The sequence below is a fragment of the Columba livia genome, chromosome 6, assembly GCF_036013475.1.
Source record: "Columba livia isolate bColLiv1 breed racing homer chromosome 6, bColLiv1.pat.W.v2, whole genome shotgun sequence".
Taxonomy (NCBI): Eukaryota; Metazoa; Chordata; class Aves; order Columbiformes; family Columbidae; genus Columba; species Columba livia.
In genome coordinates, this window is record NC_088607.1 from 7839738 (window position 1) to 7858115 (window position 18378).

At 39.0% G+C, this 18378-nt stretch overlaps 1 protein-coding gene across 3 annotated transcripts in view; it reads left to right on the plus strand.

Moving 5' to 3' along the window:
• HSPA12A (heat shock protein family A (Hsp70) member 12A) overlaps positions 1–18378 on the plus strand; it is a 99831-nt gene that overhangs the window by 63387 nt on the left and 18066 nt on the right. For all 3 annotated transcript variants that reach the window (XM_065066908.1, XM_065066910.1, XM_065066909.1), the window contains 3 exons: positions 1826–2012; positions 3248–3352; positions 5906–6022. In XM_065066908.1, coding sequence (XP_064922980.1) covers positions 1826–2012; positions 3248–3352; positions 5906–6022 — 409 coding nt within the window. The remainder of the gene's footprint in view (positions 1–1825; positions 2013–3247; positions 3353–5905; positions 6023–18378) is intronic.

The window sequence follows — 18378 nt, forward strand, 5'->3', positions numbered from 1 at the left end:
GTTGGAAGAAATGACCTGGAGCAGAGCCCTTGCCAGCTGATAATAGCGCAGGGGCTGAGCAGCTGGACTAAGGAGATTTATGAAAGCTTTTTTTCTGAGTGGATGAAGGTGGAAGTCGTTCCACTTCTCATTACTGTTTCTGCTTTCAGAGCTGTGGAATTGCCCTCTATACTGAATTAAATTCATAGACATGTGGTTATTCCTTCCCAGCCATCACTTCTGCTGGTGCAAAAAGGGGCAGATTTTACTTTGTTTGATTTAGCTGAATGATCTGAATGGTTCCCAGCACTTTAGAAGATCTTTTTCCTTGTTCCTTTGCCAAATATTAACCCCTTAGATTTAAATTCTCCATGTCAGTTGCCTCCTTAGGTCTGGGCGTCGATTAATTTTCAGTTGGTTCAAATGTTTCTGAGACTGAAATGGAAAAGAAGATTTTTTTTTTTTTTTTTTCTCCATAATCTTTCTATGTCACATAAACAAGTACCACAGAACAAAGCAATCGTTTTGTGCTTCCAAACAAGACTTTGGCAGTAGTGTATTATGGAAGTGTGTTTTGCTATCTTTAGAAAAAAACAATCAACATGTGGTTTAATAATGAGTGCAGTTGCCTTTGTGATTTTAACTTGGCTCCTGTTTGAGCTGCATTATGATTATGGCTGATAGCATAAAGTAGATTTTCCGCTGATGCTTTTTTAAGAAAATGTTCTTCAGTGTTTGTTTCCCATGCTGAAAGTACTTGTACATGGGGTGAGTGGAACAGAAATGTGAATTTCTTGTTCTTCCATTGTGCTTTTTTTTTTGTGATGGAGAAGACAAGAATGCTCACAGCTATCTCTGTGGTACAACTTTCTACTGTCTGACTTTGTCAGCTCCACATGCCCCCTCCAATTCCTGCTGCATGTAATGGTTCTTTCCATAATGGATGTTCTTACTTATTTCCTTATCCATTATGTGAAAGAAGCCTTGTGTTGCTTTCACCTTCATACCATTGAGCTTCTTGGGTCTTCCTGGAGATAACCTTTACAATCTTGATAAGATAGGATAGTTTTATTGACTGTTTTAGTGGATGGTGGTGAGGAAAATGTTTTGGTGCCTATAAGATACTTGGTGGTTGGGGGAGTCTGCTTTCCTTTTGACAGACTAAAATTTTTACAGCATTTTGGGCATTTAAAACACAAAATTCATTCATTTCAGGTGAGTAGAAAGTGCAATGCAGAGAACCCAACATCTGCAGTCATGTCTTCAGAGTTTCAGGTGTCCAGGAAATCAGGCACGTGAAGAGTGTTGGTTGAACTGGCTTGTCTTGCTTCAGGGAGGTTTCTGTGACAGAGGCAGGGATTTAATCGACATCTCCACAGTGGCGTTCAGCTGATTTAAACAGGTCTCTATTTCAAAATGGCCATTTTGAGGATCTGGGTTTTCATTTGTAGTATTCTTGCATAATTACTTGATTTTTTTCTTTCCCCTGCAATAGTTATTACAAATGTATGTTTAGTTTTAAAATATAAGTAATATTGTTTCCTTGTTAATTGTGTGTGGCTTACTTTAAGGAATCTGTGTTCTTATCAAAGACAATATGATTATCTCCTTAAAAATAATACAACTAACTGCAAAATTTATTGAATTGTCTGAAATTAAAATTGCAGTCCTCTTTTCTTGGCTGTGAATAAAACCACTTGATATTGTAAGGATTGAAATTAGTATCTTTGGATGGGAGAGCAGTGTGTAGAATCTGCCACCAGATTGTTTTTCTCATGATACACATTTTTTTCTGCTGCTCTTAACTTTAATGTAATTCACTGAAACTGTATCACTTTTTGCATAGACGATGGGAAGGTGGAGATCCAGGTGTATCGAATCAGAAGACACCAACAACTATCCTCCTGACACCAGAGAGAAAGTTCCATAGCTTTGGGTATGCAGCAAGAGATTTCTACCATGACTTGGATCCCACTGAGTCAAAGCACTGGTTGTATTTTGAAAAGTTTAAGATGAAGCTACATACCACCAGTGTAAGTAATAACCAACTCTCCTGAATAACTGTGCATCTGCTACTCAAATCATCTTCTGTGGACAGTGCTAGATTTTGCCTAAAGATTGTGAACTAGATGTGAAGCAGCTCTGTTTCTGAGTTTAGAGAGTAAATAAAGTAAATTGCTCACTCTCTATAACTACCTGAAGGGAAGTTATAGCCAGGTGGGGATTGGTCTCTTCTCCCAGGCAGTCAGCAATAGGACAAGGGGGCATGGGCTTAAACTCTACCAGGGGAAATTTAGGCTGGATATTAGAAAGCAATTCTTTACAGAGAGAGTGGTCAGGCATTGGAATGGCTGCCCACGGAGGTGCTGGACTCGCCGTCCCTAGGGGTCTTTAAACTGAGATTGGACATGGCACTTAGTGCCATGATCTAGTAAACGGACTAGAGTTGGACCGAGGGTTGGACTCGATGATCTCTGAGGTCTTTTCCAACCCAGTCGATTCTGTGATTCTGTGATTAACATTATGATTCATTTTGCTGCTCAATCCATTTTGCAAGTATATTTGCCAGCCTTCTTTCTAGATCTTAGAAGTTCAATATCTGCTTTGCTTAGATCTTCATGTCCTAATTTTCCTGAGTGAGATTCATACCTGTCTAGGGAGTCTCCATGACGTTCGTTTGTTCTATTAATTTACTCAGAAAACAGAAGTAGAATAAAAGAGCCATACTGATCTCTAGTGCAGAGGAGCAAATTTACCCAGAGATCATTTTCACAACTGCAAGTGCAAATCATGCTGAAATTTGACATTATTCCTACTGATTATATTTTAGTCTTTAAACTAAGCTATTATTGAGTTTTGGGACTTGGCCAGTACTTTATGTATTGAAGTGTTTTCTTGTTTCATGTGTTGGTGGGAAGCCAAAAATCTATGCTTTTAACCCCTTAACTTGGATTAAATTTCTTACATATGCAGCTTTGTTGCAATTAATTACCAATACATTTGTTGTAATTATTTAATATTTTGTCCATATTTCTCTCTGTGCTTGCAGTTATTTGTAGACATGCTAGGTGTTTCAAAACAAAGTCTAAAATAAGCAGCAAATGTCATGGTCCAGGAAATACAAGTGATTATTTAGATCCTCTTCTGAACAATTTTGTCACTTTTTCCTAGCCAGGTGGATAAAGAATTCCCCTTCTTCAGGCAGTGGGAACTGATTTCATGTTTACCTTTTCCTTTTAATAACATCCAGTTATTTTCTTTCACGTAGAATCTTTCCATGGAGACAGACCTGACAGCTGCAAATGGCAAAAAAGTCAAAGCACTTGAGATATTTGCTTACGCTCTGCAATTCTTTAAAGAACAGGCGTTAAAGGTAGAGTAATGCTTCCTTATCTTGATTTTCTATATTTATAACTGGTATAAATGTGAGCTTAACACATCTAATCTTGCCAAGCTTTGACCTCAGCAGTATTTGATGTAAACAAAGCAAGGCAGCTGTAGAAACTAGGCAGGCTGTGGACTCTGGAGAGCTCACAATAGCCTGAAGTGATTTCCCCTTGCACAAAGAAAGCTCAATTCAATAATATTAAGTGTATCACTGTGATGCATACTGCTGAGTATGTTCTTACTAGCTTAAATATTTTTTTTACTGTTTTTTTTTCATGAAAAAACATTCATTTGAAAAGAGAATTTAAACGTGCAGGAGCTGAAGCTCAGGAATTAAATTTGAGACTAGGTCCTGTCCTCATCCCTTACATTCTGCTGCTGGGATAACGGGTTGTTCTGCCTTCACTCGAGGTTCTCTCATGTTCCAGAGTTGGCCCTGTGAATTGCAGTAGCCTGGGCACCTACTAATGTCTCCTGCCCTAACCTGACTTTGTCTACACTGATTAAGCAAAGAGAAGACGGATGAGCTGGATTTATTTTGTAATAAAAAGATTATTAAAAGTTTGTGTTTTAATTTGATGACTGGAATCTCACTGTAAATCAGAGGTGTACAAGCTGGCTAAACTGGTGGAGATGGTGTAATTATGCCAATGCGATGATCTGTACAGGCTCCTTGGTTGCACTGAGAGGTTCAGTATATTACCATATGCCAAATTCTGCACCAGCACAGATATATAGCCTCCATTACCTGAACCAACTCAGGTACCTTTCCACAATGCTCCCTTTATTCTGTTCTACAGTGTTAAACTGTGGTGTGTGTGCCGAAGAGCCACAATTAGATTATGGTATGTTGCCCTGATCCTGAATGCATGTTTATGCAGAAAATCTAGCAAGCAATAGGCAGAAACCGAAAGACATGTTTTGGGGTTTAATTTGTGAATGTGTTATGATGGACTGCCTCCATTTATGTTGCCTTTTTTAAAATTTTCTTTATGATTTTTTTTTTTTTCTTTTTTCCCTAGTGTGGTTGGTGTTGGTGGGAAAAATGCATTCTGTTTTCCATTTCCCATTTGAAAAGTTGCAATACTAGTATCTCGTAATATTCTTCTTCGGTCACAAGGTTGTTTTGCGTATTCTCCTGTGAAGTACATGTCCCCAGTAAACAGTTGTTGGGATTTAAATTATCATGTAAACAGTCAAATGTGAGTTAAACACACATTGCCTCCAAATGGGCTGCTATAATGTCAACATAAGCATACTATCATAGTTGTTAAGTCAAATCGGAATATTTATCCATGCAAGCATTATTTAAAATAGCCTTGTTGTTAAGAACTAACCTACTTTTTTGAATGGGTTTGACTTATTCTCTGTGAGCTGTCAGTGTATTCTTTATGGCTACGGAGAAACAATCCTACCATTACAACTCAGATGCCTCCTCTTGTCTCAGAGACTTAGTTAACTAGATTTTAGAGTCGATTGTGGAGTCACAGACTTGAACCTGTGTATAGTCTGGGGAAACTCTTAGTGAATATGAATGCTGTTGGGTACAGTCCCATGTATTTGCTGTGCCGCCTGTTCAGGGCCACATCCTTTCCTGATGGTAATAAATAAATCCCTGTGATTTGTGAGTGTATGCTGAAACTAATTAGACGAGCAATGTAAATGAACTGTTACTAGGACTGTAATTTGTCCATTCCTAGTGCCCTGTACAGTATAAAGGTGCTACTTTTCTAGCATGGATTTTTGAACTGCAGCATAGCTAAACAAACACAACACCTTGGCACATTCTGAAGGCCCGTTGTTCACCTTTCTAAATTTCCATCCAAACAGGGAAAGGTTCAGATAGGACATATGGTAATGACATTTCACTTGGAACCTTTCCCAAAACATGTCAGTATATCACCTAATTTGCAAATGCAATACAGACTTTCTTCTTTTTAAGGAAAAAAAAAAAAGCACAATAAAAGAACTAAACTAGGCTTGAATGTTTGCTTAAAGTAAAATTTTCAAGGACCAATCAGTCATATTTTTTAAAGGGTTTAACTGTAACTTCCCCTTGCTAACTGAGTTGTAAAAATTTGATTTAAAGGTAAGTGGTATATAAAGAAGTCATTGAAAAGTCTGGATTGTAAAACACAATGTTCATCAGTGATACCTCAAATATTTTCCTGTGTATTAATCCAGATGCAAGTGTGAATTATGCAATCTAACAGCAAATCCCGCACTATGGGTAAGAATGTACATAAATGTTCTGCAATATTCAGCAGTGCATGAGCTGCTTTTGGAAAAACTAACTCCTACTTCATGTTGAGCAGTAAACTTTTCTATAGGCCTCCTTGAGCAGGCATCAACCCTAATCCCAGTTTTTGGCATAGTAAAGCATTCTTGACAGGTTGGCAATAATTCTGATTTGTAGCATAGATGTAGCAGGGAAAAATTGAAAGGAAAAAGTTTGTTACTGGAGCCAGCAGAAAAGAATGTTTTCTGATAAAGCTGACAACCATCATTTTGCATTCACCTCTATTTTCCTTTTATTTAGGAGCTTAGTGACCAAGGAGGCTCAGACTTTGAAAACACTGAAGTAAGATGGGTCATTACAGTGCCTGCTATTTGGAAGCAGCCTGCAAAGCAGTTTATGAGACAAGCTGCCTACAAGGTAAGGCTATAGGCTGAATGTAGAAATGGTTCTCTAAAGCCCTAGTTGATAGGCTAAATGATAACATGTATTTGGGACAATTAGCTCTAGTATAGACTGTATAGAAATGATCTAGAAAGGAGTCAGACTAGAAACATTGAAAGAGAAGTTGACTCTACCAAGCAGTAGTTATAAGTCATATATATTCACCTCTTAAATTCCTTTTTCTTTCTATTTACTTTTATATATTGTTGTCCCCTGCAGACTGATGGTTTAGTAATCTTGTACACTGTATTTCTGCTCAATTCAGTGCACATGCAACAGATGCAGTTTTGAGACCCAAGGGAAAGCTGATTTTAAAACACTGGACACGGTTTTGTTTTCTTACTTTTTTTGGGTCATCACAGACTTTTGAAGTTTAAAAAAAAAAAAAAGAGGAGGGAAAGCAAAGAACCTCCTTGGTGGGACTTTTTTCCAGTTCTCATTTTCCCACAGTAGGAATGAAAGGACTGTGAACCGGATAGTCTGAATATAAAATTAAATTCAAATGCTATTTTCACCAGTAAGAGGTTTGTCTGCATTTAACTCTTTCTCCTCACCACCCCCCCACCCCCCCCAAATATGTGCATTTTCCATATGCATATCCTTTATTTCCAATTCAGTTTGTATCTTTGATACATGAGATGTACACATTCTTTTAATCAGGATATTCATTTTTTGGTGTGTTTTATTTATTTTTGGTCAGAGACTTGCGTAACCCATTGGCAGCAGCTATGCGATGCACACAGTTTGTAGACTATCTTGTAGTTCATGAGTAATTTGCAAAGTGCTCCTGGGAAGTCCCCAGATATTTCTAACTCTGTTTCTAACTATCTCTAATGTTGAGCAACATTTTTCTCAACAGTCTTTGTTGTGGGATTGCTTATGCTAGTGCCAGAAGCAAAACACTCTTAAAGTTCTGATGGAAGGACACATTTGTAGGTAAATCTGAAACACTAGAGACCCATTCATTATCTTTGTATATTGTTGTCTGCCTGCTGTCTGTGTGCATGTGTGCTCGTGAACCGGGAGCTGTGTAAGAAGCAGGGCAGGATAAGGTAGATCTCTTGGCATTTCTCATTTGTGGCACAATGGAATGTTGTTAATTAGTGTCTGTGTCTGTGGCTGTTTCTGTGATCGTGTACTTTTATCGGCAGGGTTGATAAATAGTGAGGACTGACAAGGCTTTTAACTTCGGCTGTGTGATCAATTGCAGCAAAACCTAAGAGTTTAGGGAAATGGTTGATGTTTACTTGACACACATGGTTGTTTGTTGTGTTTTTTTTAAGTCATGGGGATGAATAAAGAAGCACAGAAAACTGAGAGTTCTGCATTGCCATTCAGTCTTTCAGATTCCTATTGCTGGATCCAACATCTTCCTCAAACCAGTATGTACAGACGGATCAGAAGTTGCAGCCCTTGTTGCTAGCTATTGGGACATCCAAACATCCTGAAAATGAGAGCTCTTGTAAGAGTAATCAGGGCATCGAGTAAAGTGTGAAAAGGCAGTGGTAGAAATTTTGTTACTGGAAACACACTGAGGTACAACCACTAGTCTAAACTGAGAGTTAACTGGTAGAAAATCTTTATGAGCTGTGGAAATCTGCTTGAATTATCTGTGGCAAGCTCTAAGAGAACAAAAATATTAATGGCTTCAGTTATTGGATCCTAATCATAATCCAGCCTTTCTGGAATGGTCAAGTGGTTATGTAGGCAAAGGTAAATATTACATGGAATTACTAAAATCAAGTAAAAAGTGTTGTAGGTCTGCATCTTCATTCAACATCCATCAGCTTTTGCACAGCCTACAATCTTAATGCCTCTCTGACATCCCCCATCTCTGTTTTTCCTTAATACATTGCTAACCTGGAAAATTTAATCTGCCCAAGGGCTTCTGCAATTCCCACTTCTAGCTGCGGTGCTGCTTTCTCATTTGAATGAGTAATCTGGGTGTTCCCTTCAGCTCACAGTTCTTCCTCTCTCTTTCAAAATCCTAATTCTGTCTGCATGACAGCTTTTCTGTCTGTACATACTGCTGAGCTTTCATCAAAGCTGTCGCTGATTTTGCATCTTGGTTACTGCAACATCATTTCCTTGGCTTTGGAAACCTGGCCTGTTCTAAAGGGGTTTGTAGTCTCACATTTGACAGGGAATCAACCTATATTTGACTCCATCTGTGTTATAAGCTGCATGTCCTGGACGTGAACATCTGTAATGCTAACTCATTTTCCTTCTCTGAGACCCTCTCTAAAATGCTATTTTTTTCATGCATACAAAAGTTTGACCATGATTGATCTACTGATATGTAAAAACTTCTCCTCATTGCTTCTTGCTGTTACCCTGCCTGCCCCATCTGTATTCATCTGCTGTACTTCTTGCATCCTTAACTCTTTTTATATTTGAGTTGTTACCTTATGAAGCAGGTTTATTCCCATTTGCCTTCCTCTCTGGGGCCTCCTGAGAGACTAAGTCTGATAGGCTGTAGAGAGCTGCATGTCCTTACAACCTTACTTTGCTGAGTCAAAATTATTCCCCTCCTGAATAACAGTCCACAGGTGCTCCTTCCTGTCCCTCGTGCTAAAGTCCTATGTATCCAGAGATTGTTCTAAAGCTGTGTACACATGTGGAGGTCTGGTCACATTTAGAGAAAGCTCTGTGGCAAGAGCAGAGGATCATCTCTGCAGGACCCATTTTGACTAAAGTTTCCTTTCCCAAAGCTTGTCTGTTGGGATTACTGTACGTTGCATCTGTGTTTGTTACATCCTAAATAATGAGTCTTAGGATGCATCTGTCAGGTTTCTCATTTCCCCCACCAGTGAAATATAAGGCATCACAAATAGTGTTAACTTTTCTTGTTGCTGTGTCCTAGTTGTTCCCTTTCAAATTCTTTGCTTTGGTGAAGTTCTGTCAGAAGTGCTGTGTTTACCAGTCTCGGAAGGACTCCCTTTCTCATGAAGAACTCTCATTGTGAGTAACGAATTCAAGTTGCTGATACCTTTTCTTATTTTAGAGACCTTGGCAGAGTGGTATGGTTGGACAGCCTGTGGGAGGACTCCATCCCACTCATGTGGGTGGGACCTGCCCTTGTCGTTGCAAAAGCAGCCAAATGCAACATGTGCTGGGCCCAGGGTTTAGACCCCAACATGAAGAGGTGGCTTAGGTGTGGAGACAAGCCACTTCAAGCTCATGAACCTGGCCCGGAGCTTACAGCCTCAGCAGAGTGACATGTAAGCATGGACACAAAACCAGGATCCCACCTCTGAGATTGTCCTGACACAAGAAAACGCATTGTTTTGTTAGTCTTGTATTACTGCTGAAAAAAAATAAATCTAAAATAAAGTATGTGTCCTCTAATGGAACGGTGAAACTGTAAAAGTACTCAAGAACATTTTTGTAGAAATCCATTTGATCTAGGTAGGCATGAATTGTTGGTTCAGTCTTAACAGCACTTTGCTGTCTTAATATATTACTATGACCAGTAGTTTTAATCCCTTATCCAAATGAAATTCAGGCACTGTAGATTGTTTATTAGAGGAACACAAGATCTGATATTCTTGGCAGAGGGTTTCTTTTTAGTAAAGGCATTCTTCCAGCTCATCTTTCAATACAAATTCTTCAGGCACACCAAGTGCAGAGCAGAATCTGCAGGCTGGAATTCCATGAACATGCCAATAAGAATAAGGTTTTAAGAAAGAGTTTGGAGTGTGACAGGAATATGTGAAGCTATAAAATAAGAAAGCAAAACATGGCATATGAAGATCACGTAGGGCAGAGCAAAGGAAAGGGAAGGATAGTGCATTTTCATAAACTTGCCCAAAACATTCTGTAATCTTAAAAACACCAATTAGCTGGGGATATTGAGGTTTCTTTTCTTTTAATATGAACTGTTGGTTTTGAAATGGAGTTCTGCATCTCTGAAGTAGATTTGTATTCCAATTACAAATAGCAAATACAAATGTTTGCATGGTAAGCTTGTATAAATAAACATAGAGGCAGTCTAGGTTATAGGGTTAAGCATGTGAGCCTGGAATTCCAGAGGCTTTCTTTAACCATCTCTGAATCTTTATTAATGTTTTCACATCATTTTTGTCATGGAATGCTTGTCATGAGAATTGTTTAACACATTGTGTTCCAGGGTTACAATACATTGATCAGTACTACCCTGCTCTGTAGAAACCTGCAGAGAAAAGTAAACAATCTGGTCTAAGAGTCATGTGATGGCACATAAAAACTCTTGCTAATAAAAACATGACATGAAGTACATTTGATTTTAAAAAGATGACAAGAGAGTTTTAACTAGCTTGTTATCTGTGAAGGTGAACTATTCTTATTCCTTTTCAATAATTTTCTTTGGCATGTAAAACACATGCAACTGAAATTTATTTCTCTAGGCACATGTAACAGACTTCTGCTATAAACTACTTAAGGCAATAATGTTCAGGCATAAGCAACACTGGAAAGCTGGTGATTTTTTTTGAAATGGTACTTGTTAGTGGAGGCAGACAAGGCAGAAGTGTGTTAATACATCAACCATCCTGGTTATTTGTAGCTTCTGGGGTTCTCTTGAGTCCATGCTTTCACTTTTGTGATATTAAGGTCTTTTTAATCATAAGGATTAAAATGTTTATGAAATGATATGTTGGGGAGGATTCTGCATCATGTAGCTGTGTTTAATTAGGAAAGGATAACTAACTGAGAAGTGAAGATTACAGAGTGGGAACTCAGCACAGTGGGAAATGTGTACTAATGGATCTTGATTACACATTTCAGTTACTTAGCCAGGTTCACATGAAAGCACAGGTGGTTGACAAAGCCATCTGCTAATCCAGTTTTGTGCATTTCTGTTTGTCCACTTCCATTGCACAAACTGGAATATTTGGAGGCTTTATTTTTCTAAGCAAGTAAACCAGGAGATTTTCATAGCATTTTAGGTGGGAGTAGGTAGATGGATCTGCGCCTGTCTTATAAAGCTGTAGAACATGTTTCTCGGGATCTTAGAAATTGCCTGAAAGGGCACTGGAGCTAATAGAAGTAGCCAAAAATCAGAATCTTCCCTCTGCCTGGAGGGAAAACTGTGCTGGATGGGTGTTTCCAGATAAAAGAAGAAAACAGTCTGAAAGGCTTTAAACTACATTCAGGAGGAGTCGGGGGAGTGATAGAAGTCTGCGAACACATATAAATCAGGGTGGACAAGATATAGAGCTGGGTAGGACTGTTTGTAATAAATTCCTACAAAGGACAACGAAGGAGGTAATAGGTTGACTGAAAAAGCATCTTAGGTGCCAGTATTCAGTTACAAAGACAAATAAAGGAAATACAAGCTGGAAATAGAACTATAGTGAAAAATATTAAGGCTAACTCAGAAAGACCAAGGCATAAAATAAGATGTAACTAACAATAAATAGAAAGCGTATAATTTTCTCGATGAAACTGCTGTCAGTCAGGGCCACTTATGTGTCTCTAATAAAATCACCCTGAGCCATGAGGACCTACAATGAGGATATTTTGAAACAAAGCGAAGGGGAGAGCCTGAGACACTAAGAGGTTGCTTAAATAGGAGGAGAGTCAGGCTTTGCTGTTGTGGTAACTGGTGCATGCCCATGGTACAAAAAGCATTTCTACAATAATGTAACATGAAAAATTGAAAAGCTTATGAGAATTTAATGGCTCCATTTCTCTAATGTGTGCTAGTCATAAAACTTGCAACTAATGTCCTCCTGCACCTTGGGGGATATAGTGTAATGCAGAAAAAAAGATCTTGGTAATGCCATTCGGAGCTAAGCTTTCATTTACTGCACAAATGTGATCTATGGCAACAGTCACTTGGGAGCAAGCTGCAGCAACACCACAGTGGTGGAGGTATGGATTCAATGGCACTGTGATCCCATTTATCATCAAACTGCCAACACAGCCTCTCCCTTAACAAGTTATCATTCAGCAATATGTGAGTCAGCTTTAATAATGCTGGTTTGGAGTTATTTGTGGGCCAAGTATTGGTGAAAATTTTGGAGGAATAAAAAGGCAGAGGTTCTGAGTTCACATCCTATTGATGTAGGTTTCAGTACAGGGGAGGAGAGAGAAGGGGTCTTACGGCAGACATATAGTCTCTGTGACTGCATCAGAAAGCATTCTCAGAGTGGCGTGTTTGGGCTTTTGGGTGCTGTCTTGTGCTGCTGGGAGATGTGGCAGCCCTTGCCCATCTCTGCACAGTCTGTTGAAAACAGATGTGAACTCTCAGTGAGCCAGCACTGCGGCTGTGGTTGGTGCAGGTCTGAGCCCAAGCGCTGGAGCTTGCTGAAGTATGTGCGTGAAGAGGGGAGTCAGAGACTGAGGAGCAGAACAGGCAGTGGGATGTGGCAGTTCCTCCTGACCCTCTTCCCAGACCTTTCCACAGGTGCAATATACACTCCTTCCCACTCTTTTATCTCTTTGATTTCTGTCTCTCACCTTTGCCAAGATAGAATGCTGATTCTGTCCTTCCACGTTAGCCCTCAGCTCTGTAGAGCTCTGCAAAACCTGAAATCACCTCCATGGGAAGTTCAGCACGAATAGACTTTTCCTTTGAGAGGTGAACAAATGACCAGCAGTCCCTCAAAAATTAATGATGTATTTTTTTCAATGAAAGCATAAGTTTAGAATAAACAGCTCGTACACATTTCTGGGCGGTCTTCTGTGTGGGCAGCATGACACTTGTAAAATAGTTCAAGATTTTCTCAAGGACCTTTTTCTTTAGTCATTGAACATGTCTGCTGGGTTTGGGGTAGGCTGGCATTCACCTGTCAGGGCTGTCACAGTACAGTTTGGAATTGTAATCTTCTTTGGGTTTTTGAACTAAGACAAACCATTTAAAGGACTTCTCTGAGTGAGAGAGGATGATATTTTGGAAGGCTAGACAAGAAGAAGCCCTTTTTAACAGCATTGTTTTCTGCAGGAAGCCTTATGTACTTTAGCATGTGGACTAGAAGTATAATGTTAATCCTGGTATCACTTATGTAGTGAATACTGTATTCTTTCAATATTCTGCAATTCTGTTAGTGTCACATGTAGGGATTTGACAATATTTCCGATTCTCTGTGCTCTCATTGCTCCTACTGTACAGGAGAGCCTTGTTTCCCTGAGCATAGAGCTCAGGAGCCCTTGAGATTATCTGCTGCTCTTCCTTCTCTGGATGACATGCATTTTAGGAGTTTCAAAGTTTTGTATTATATGTTATGTTTAGTAAGTTTTATTGTTTTATAAATCAAAAAAGGGAAATTATAATACAAAATCCGGAAGACCTGATGAGTATGGGTTTTAATAATAGAATCAAACAGTGCTTACAGTCCCAAATAATTTCAAGTTCAGGTTGAAAATACAAATAATAGGTTATAAAAATAATGTATAAAATATAAAGTATAGTAATGCACTAGTAAAGCAATCTGTACTCTTAGCTTTGTAACAGCAACCCCAGGAAGAATAAATTTAGGCAGTCTGACCATGCTTAGCAAAGGCATTTATCTTAATAAGACAGCCTAGTCATCTATAACAAATTGGTTCATCTAATCAGTGACCACACAGATGTTGCAGTTCTGACTGTAGCCAATGCAGCTCCGCAAAATTCATTATTCAGAGTGTGCTGAAAGTGAAAGTCGCACTTCATTACAGTTCCAGATGCCCTGTTTATCTTCTTGCTTTTCAGAATGGGATAATGCCATAGTTTCTCAACAGCCATTAGGAGGGAGCAGTGTTACAGACTGCACTTTTTTTCTTAACATAGGAGAAGCTTTATTGCTAGGTTAGTGAACAGAAATGAAATACCAAATCAGTTCTGCTTTGGTCCAAAGGAGCTTGCTGAGTAGCAAGATCAGGTATGTACATGACTGATAGCCAGTGTGGTTACTCAGAATCTAAGCACGCCTCATCCCATCAAACTTCAGCAACAGCTCCATTGTAAACCTCGATATTGAGCTGATTACTAGAAATTCATACATTTGCTTTAGTGAATTGTTTCACAAAGTTTGGTCTAAGTAACTTGCAAAATGTTATATGGGAAGCTTGTAGCAAAGCTGAATGCAAAAGAATTGAGCTTAAAATCTAGGTCTGCTATTTTATTCTCACGTTTTTAAGCAGAAAACCATTTTTTCTCTATAACCAAATATAGGAAAATGAATTAAGACATTGGACTGAGGCAGATTTTTGTGGGGTTTTTTGGTGCAGATTGTATTAAAGTAGTAAACTCAACTTATGCATCCTTGATGCATTAAACTAATTGCTTTCCATATGTTGGACCACTTTGTGAAGTGAAGGATGGGCTAGTGTTTAAGGCTAAATGGCTGCCTAGGACTGTTATGCTCTTTATATTTTCAAATTTTAGAAGTGTAGTTTTCAGATTAAAAAAGAAAAGGATACAGTGACAAATGTTTCCTTTTGATCTCAAGACACTTAAATAAAAGTTCTAATTGCAAAGATGGCTGAACTCCATAGGGAAACCTGTGAGGCCCTGACTAACTGCAGGCTTGTTATGGTGAGCCTGGTACTGCTGTCAAACTGTCAGACACAATGGGCTTCCTCTCGCTCATACAAGCAAGAATTTGACATGGCATTCACAATGACAAGGAATGAGAAAGTGTGTAAGTCTTTGGTGTTTGGGAAAGATTCCTACCAGCAGTTCTGGTCTTTCTTAGTGTATAATATCTGCACCATTTTAGAATCATGGATGTATTCATTGGAAGTGTTTGGAGATCATCTACTCTGACCTTCCACTCAAAGCAGGGTTATTGCCAACACCTGGTCAGCAGTGGCTTTGTTCAGCCAAGTTTTAAAAATCTCCAAGGACAGAGATGCCTCTTTTGAGGAGCTGTTCCAGTGCTACATCACCTTCCTAGTAAAAAGAGGTTTTCGTAATACCCAACTGGAACTTTTACAAGCTGCAATATGTGGCTGTTGCCCCTTGTTATACCTCCTGGAAAGACTGAGAACAGTTGTACTCTGCTGTCTTTGTAACTGCCCTTCAGGTAGCTGCAGGCACCTATTATGTTGCTCCTTGGCTGCCTCTTTACCAGACTAAACAAACCCAATTCCCTCAGGCTGTCCTTACCAAACATCTTCCCTGGTAGCCCTGCTTGAACCCTCTCCACTTTCTCCATGTCCCTCTCGAACTGAGGGGTGCAAGAGTCTTCATTTTAGAACTTTTACAGAGCTCATTCTGTAGCCATTACTCATGGAATTTAGCAGTCATGAGTACTTACATCTTTGTTATTTCTCAGTGTAAGTGCTGTAGTAGAGGGCTGTGATTCTAGTGGTTTCTTTGGAATTAATAATAGTTTACACAATGATTATGTAGTTTCATCCCAGCTTTTTGAAGTTGCTATCCAAGAGTTTTTTCCACCATAAAACTAAGTCTAATTATAAATAAAATGCTAATCTAAATCTCTTGCCCCTTCAACACAGATGTTCATACGCAAACTCTTAAATGGGAAGTAGCGTCACTATTACCTGGAATTAATTTATATCTTGTCTGGTGAAATTAACCAAACCAGCTATATAGATGCAAGTGTGAAGTACATTATTATTGTCATCTATCATTTCACTTACAAACTCTCTTTACAGGAGTTCATAGCTTGTGAGTTCTGCCTTTGAAGTGTGAGCAGCACTAAGTGCAGCCTAGGGGAAGACTGTGGGAAGACTGTTTATTATCTGTGGATTAGTTACTTTATATGAGCTGCTGGTATAGGTGAGCCTGGAAATTCAAAAAGCACTGCAAAACCTACACTCTGGTATTTTAAAAGCAAGGAAAATTATGTAAAATATATAGTAACAGTATCTACTTCATCGTGGCAGAAGGCAAGATACCTGGGGACTCAGAGACATGTCTTGGGATAATCTCCAAATCCTAAGGACAATTTAAAGGCTCACTTTTACACTGGGGTTCATCCTTCTATTGACATTCCTGTTACTTAATCACTTATGCTAGTGTAAAGTGGATAAATGAAAATTGTTACAGGGTCTCTTAACTTCCAGTTTTGTGCCCCCTTGCCTTCCACTTGTCATCATTCAAAATATATGTTTCCTTTGTCTACAAAATATAGTTACTAGTATTTTACTGTAGCCTGAGATTTCATTTATGCTCTCTTAAGCAGTTTTCTTGCAGAAAGATGGGTGTCTTTGTCCTGTCATTTAACTGTACAGATGGGGAAGCTGACACTGAAGGAATTCTGCAGCTGTGATAATTATCCACTATGTTCTCACTTGTGAAATGCAAAATATCATCAGTGGCACCTGATCAGAATAGGATAAAGGACAGCCTGTGCCACAAACCTGATTTTATCTCAACAGGCCACAACAGTGTGACAATGTATGCATTTATGTATATGTTATATATATGCATGTATATATAGCAAATGTTGTTTAAAAGAAAGCAAAAAACTCTTGGTTCTGTAAAGCAGAAAGTGCTTCTGTGACAGTGTAAATGTCAAGTCTTTGCAGGATCAACCACCACTCGAGCATCGTCGTGACTAGATTTTAAAAAAGAAAGAAAATTCTTGGTTTTCGTCTAGGCTCTTAAATCTTGAGGATGAATATTCCAAAGGAGGGGAGCACCCAGCAGCTCTTCCTCCTGCCTTTGGCAAACCCAGCCTCTTCACGTGGTCTCTAAGAGGAACCTGGGTGCCTTTGAAAATCCTGTTTGTTTTGTGGCTGTTGAGCAGTTTTAAGAACCTGTCTTTGAACTGATAAGTGGACTGAGCTAAATGGGCTGTCTGACCTCACTCTGTTCTGTTTATTCACTATGCTTATTGTGCTGTGGTACTCTTCATCACTCTGAAGACTAACAGCAAAGCACGAAAGTACCTGAAGGCATAGTGATTTTCAAACTTTTTTGTGAAGGCTTCTGAAGTCTCAAGACTTAAGCTGTAGCAAAACTGCATGTGCTGTGCTTTTCATGCAGCTTTGTGATACCTACTAGCCCCACTCCCTGTCAACCCAGTTCCCCCTTACGTGCCTCTTTGTGATAATGCTGTGAGTCCTTTCCCATGTTGCTCATCTTCTTTCCTGGCATGCTCTGCCTCTGTAATTACGTGTCAGTTGTTTATTTGTGAGATCCCGGTTTGATGCCATAGAACTGGAGAAAGTGCTAGCTAGTGAAAAAAGGAGAGAATTAGAGAAGAGCTCACTTACCAAGGCACTAACTGATGGTGTTATCATGAATCCCTTAACACAATGAATTGATTAGTTTAAACAGTGTAAATTCCACAAGACACTTAATTTCCAACTGCTGTTTTGTGTTGCCTTGATTCAGTCGCACAATACTGTCTTCATGGAGACTGTGTGGTGCTTAACTTGCAATCATGGCTTTCCTATTGTTACTAATTATAATAAATATATTGGAAAAGAGAAAAATGTTAATTCACAGCTTCTGTTTTCTTGGATGAATGATGTTGTCCTGCAGGGCTTCGTTTGCTAATGAACTACATTATCTTTGCAGAGCGATTTCATGGAATCCAACTTTTAAAATATATCACTGGTGGCTACAAAGGTGGCTTTAGTGGTAGAACAAGTTTAAAAGGTTCTTCCTGCCACTCAGAAGAATGGATCATTCCACTCATCTGACCTGCAGTGTTGCTTCAGAGGTGATTAAAGTAATGTAGTTGGTGGAGGTGGCAAACTGCAGAGCAGAATGGGGCCCCAAGGCTGGGATGTAGCTGACGCTGAAGCTTTTTGCACATGCTAGGTGTCCCATGCAGAAGTTGAAGCTTGCTGTTTGGTGAAGAGGAGCGTTTGACTGGGACACTGAACTGGAGTTCTGGGATTGTGGAATTCCTGCCTTATTGTGGGTTCCTGCACAGCATTAACCAAGGCATTTAGTCTCTATGCCTTGTTTTTCCAACTGTCTGATGAAGGTGGTTCTTCTCTTGCATGTTTATTTGTGTAGTCTATTTATGCTACATTTTTGTATCTGGAAATGTCTTATTAATTGTGAATGCAGTGCCTATGGCACTGAGGCAGTACTGAATCGGGTCTTATTTGCCTCAGAGTTTATCAAAGCAGCAAACTAGAATTCATCCAATCAGACCTCATTCTTGGTTTGTTTTTCTTTCTGAAAGATCAAATTTAACTGCCATGAAAGTAATATACTATGTTACTCTATATTTAGTTTACAAAATGTTTTCCTTTGGTGGCTTTCAGTGTATAAAGGACAAAGGCACTAGTATACATATTTTACAGATTGGTAATCTGAGCTAGTAAGGAATACAGAATCTGCCAGGATCATCTCACTGGTTAATAGTGCAACAGAAAGTAAAATTCACTTCTGAGTGTAAGCACAGCTCTTAACCAGAGAAAATGCACTATTTAAAATTTTT